The sequence below is a fragment of the Trypanosoma grayi genome, assembly GCF_000691245.1.
Source record: "Trypanosoma grayi strain ANR4 Tgr_766_V1, whole genome shotgun sequence".
Taxonomy (NCBI): Eukaryota; Euglenozoa; class Kinetoplastea; order Trypanosomatida; family Trypanosomatidae; genus Trypanosoma; species Trypanosoma grayi.
In genome coordinates this window covers 3,176-3,593 of record NW_008826385.1, presented here as the reverse complement: position 1 = coordinate 3,593, position 418 = coordinate 3,176, and the positions used below count along the sequence as shown (strand labels likewise).

The 418-nt window shown below is 61.7% G+C and overlaps 1 protein-coding gene across 1 annotated transcript; it reads left to right on the top strand.

Moving 5' to 3' along the window:
- Nucleotides 1-109: 109 nt before the first annotated feature.
- Nucleotides 110-418, top strand: DQ04_07661020 (hypothetical protein; the record flags this gene model as incomplete). The annotated part of the gene is made up of 1 exon (XM_009315258.1): nt 110-418. A coding segment is annotated over one exon (309 nt), but the record flags the coding sequence as incomplete, so codon positions are not given.

Below are 418 nucleotides of genomic sequence, written 5' to 3'. Positions count from 1 at the left end.
TGCGCCACGCTTGATATAAGCTGCCCCACTGCTGCTAGCCATGTCTCTTTTTGCCACTCCTTTCACTCACCCTTTCGTCCTCTTCCACCCATAGTTGTTGCGGCGGCGTATGCAGCAGTGGACACGCCGGCTGCACGCAGTGAACAAATCCGCGGGTCGCCGGTGGAGCCCCATCCCGCAGCCACCGCCGCCGCACGTGGACCGGCTCTGCGGCACGCACAGTGTGCTCAACACACTGCGCGCGTTCTACAACAGCCCACAGCAGCAGCACCCGCACCGGAAGCAGCTGCGTCGCTTGTTTGTGCGCGACTTTCGCCTCGCATTCGACAGACCGGGCGACGCACACCGTGAGGACGGCGACGGGAGTAGTAATCCTAATGAGAATAACACCAGCAATGCCATCTCGGGCGGAAGTTGC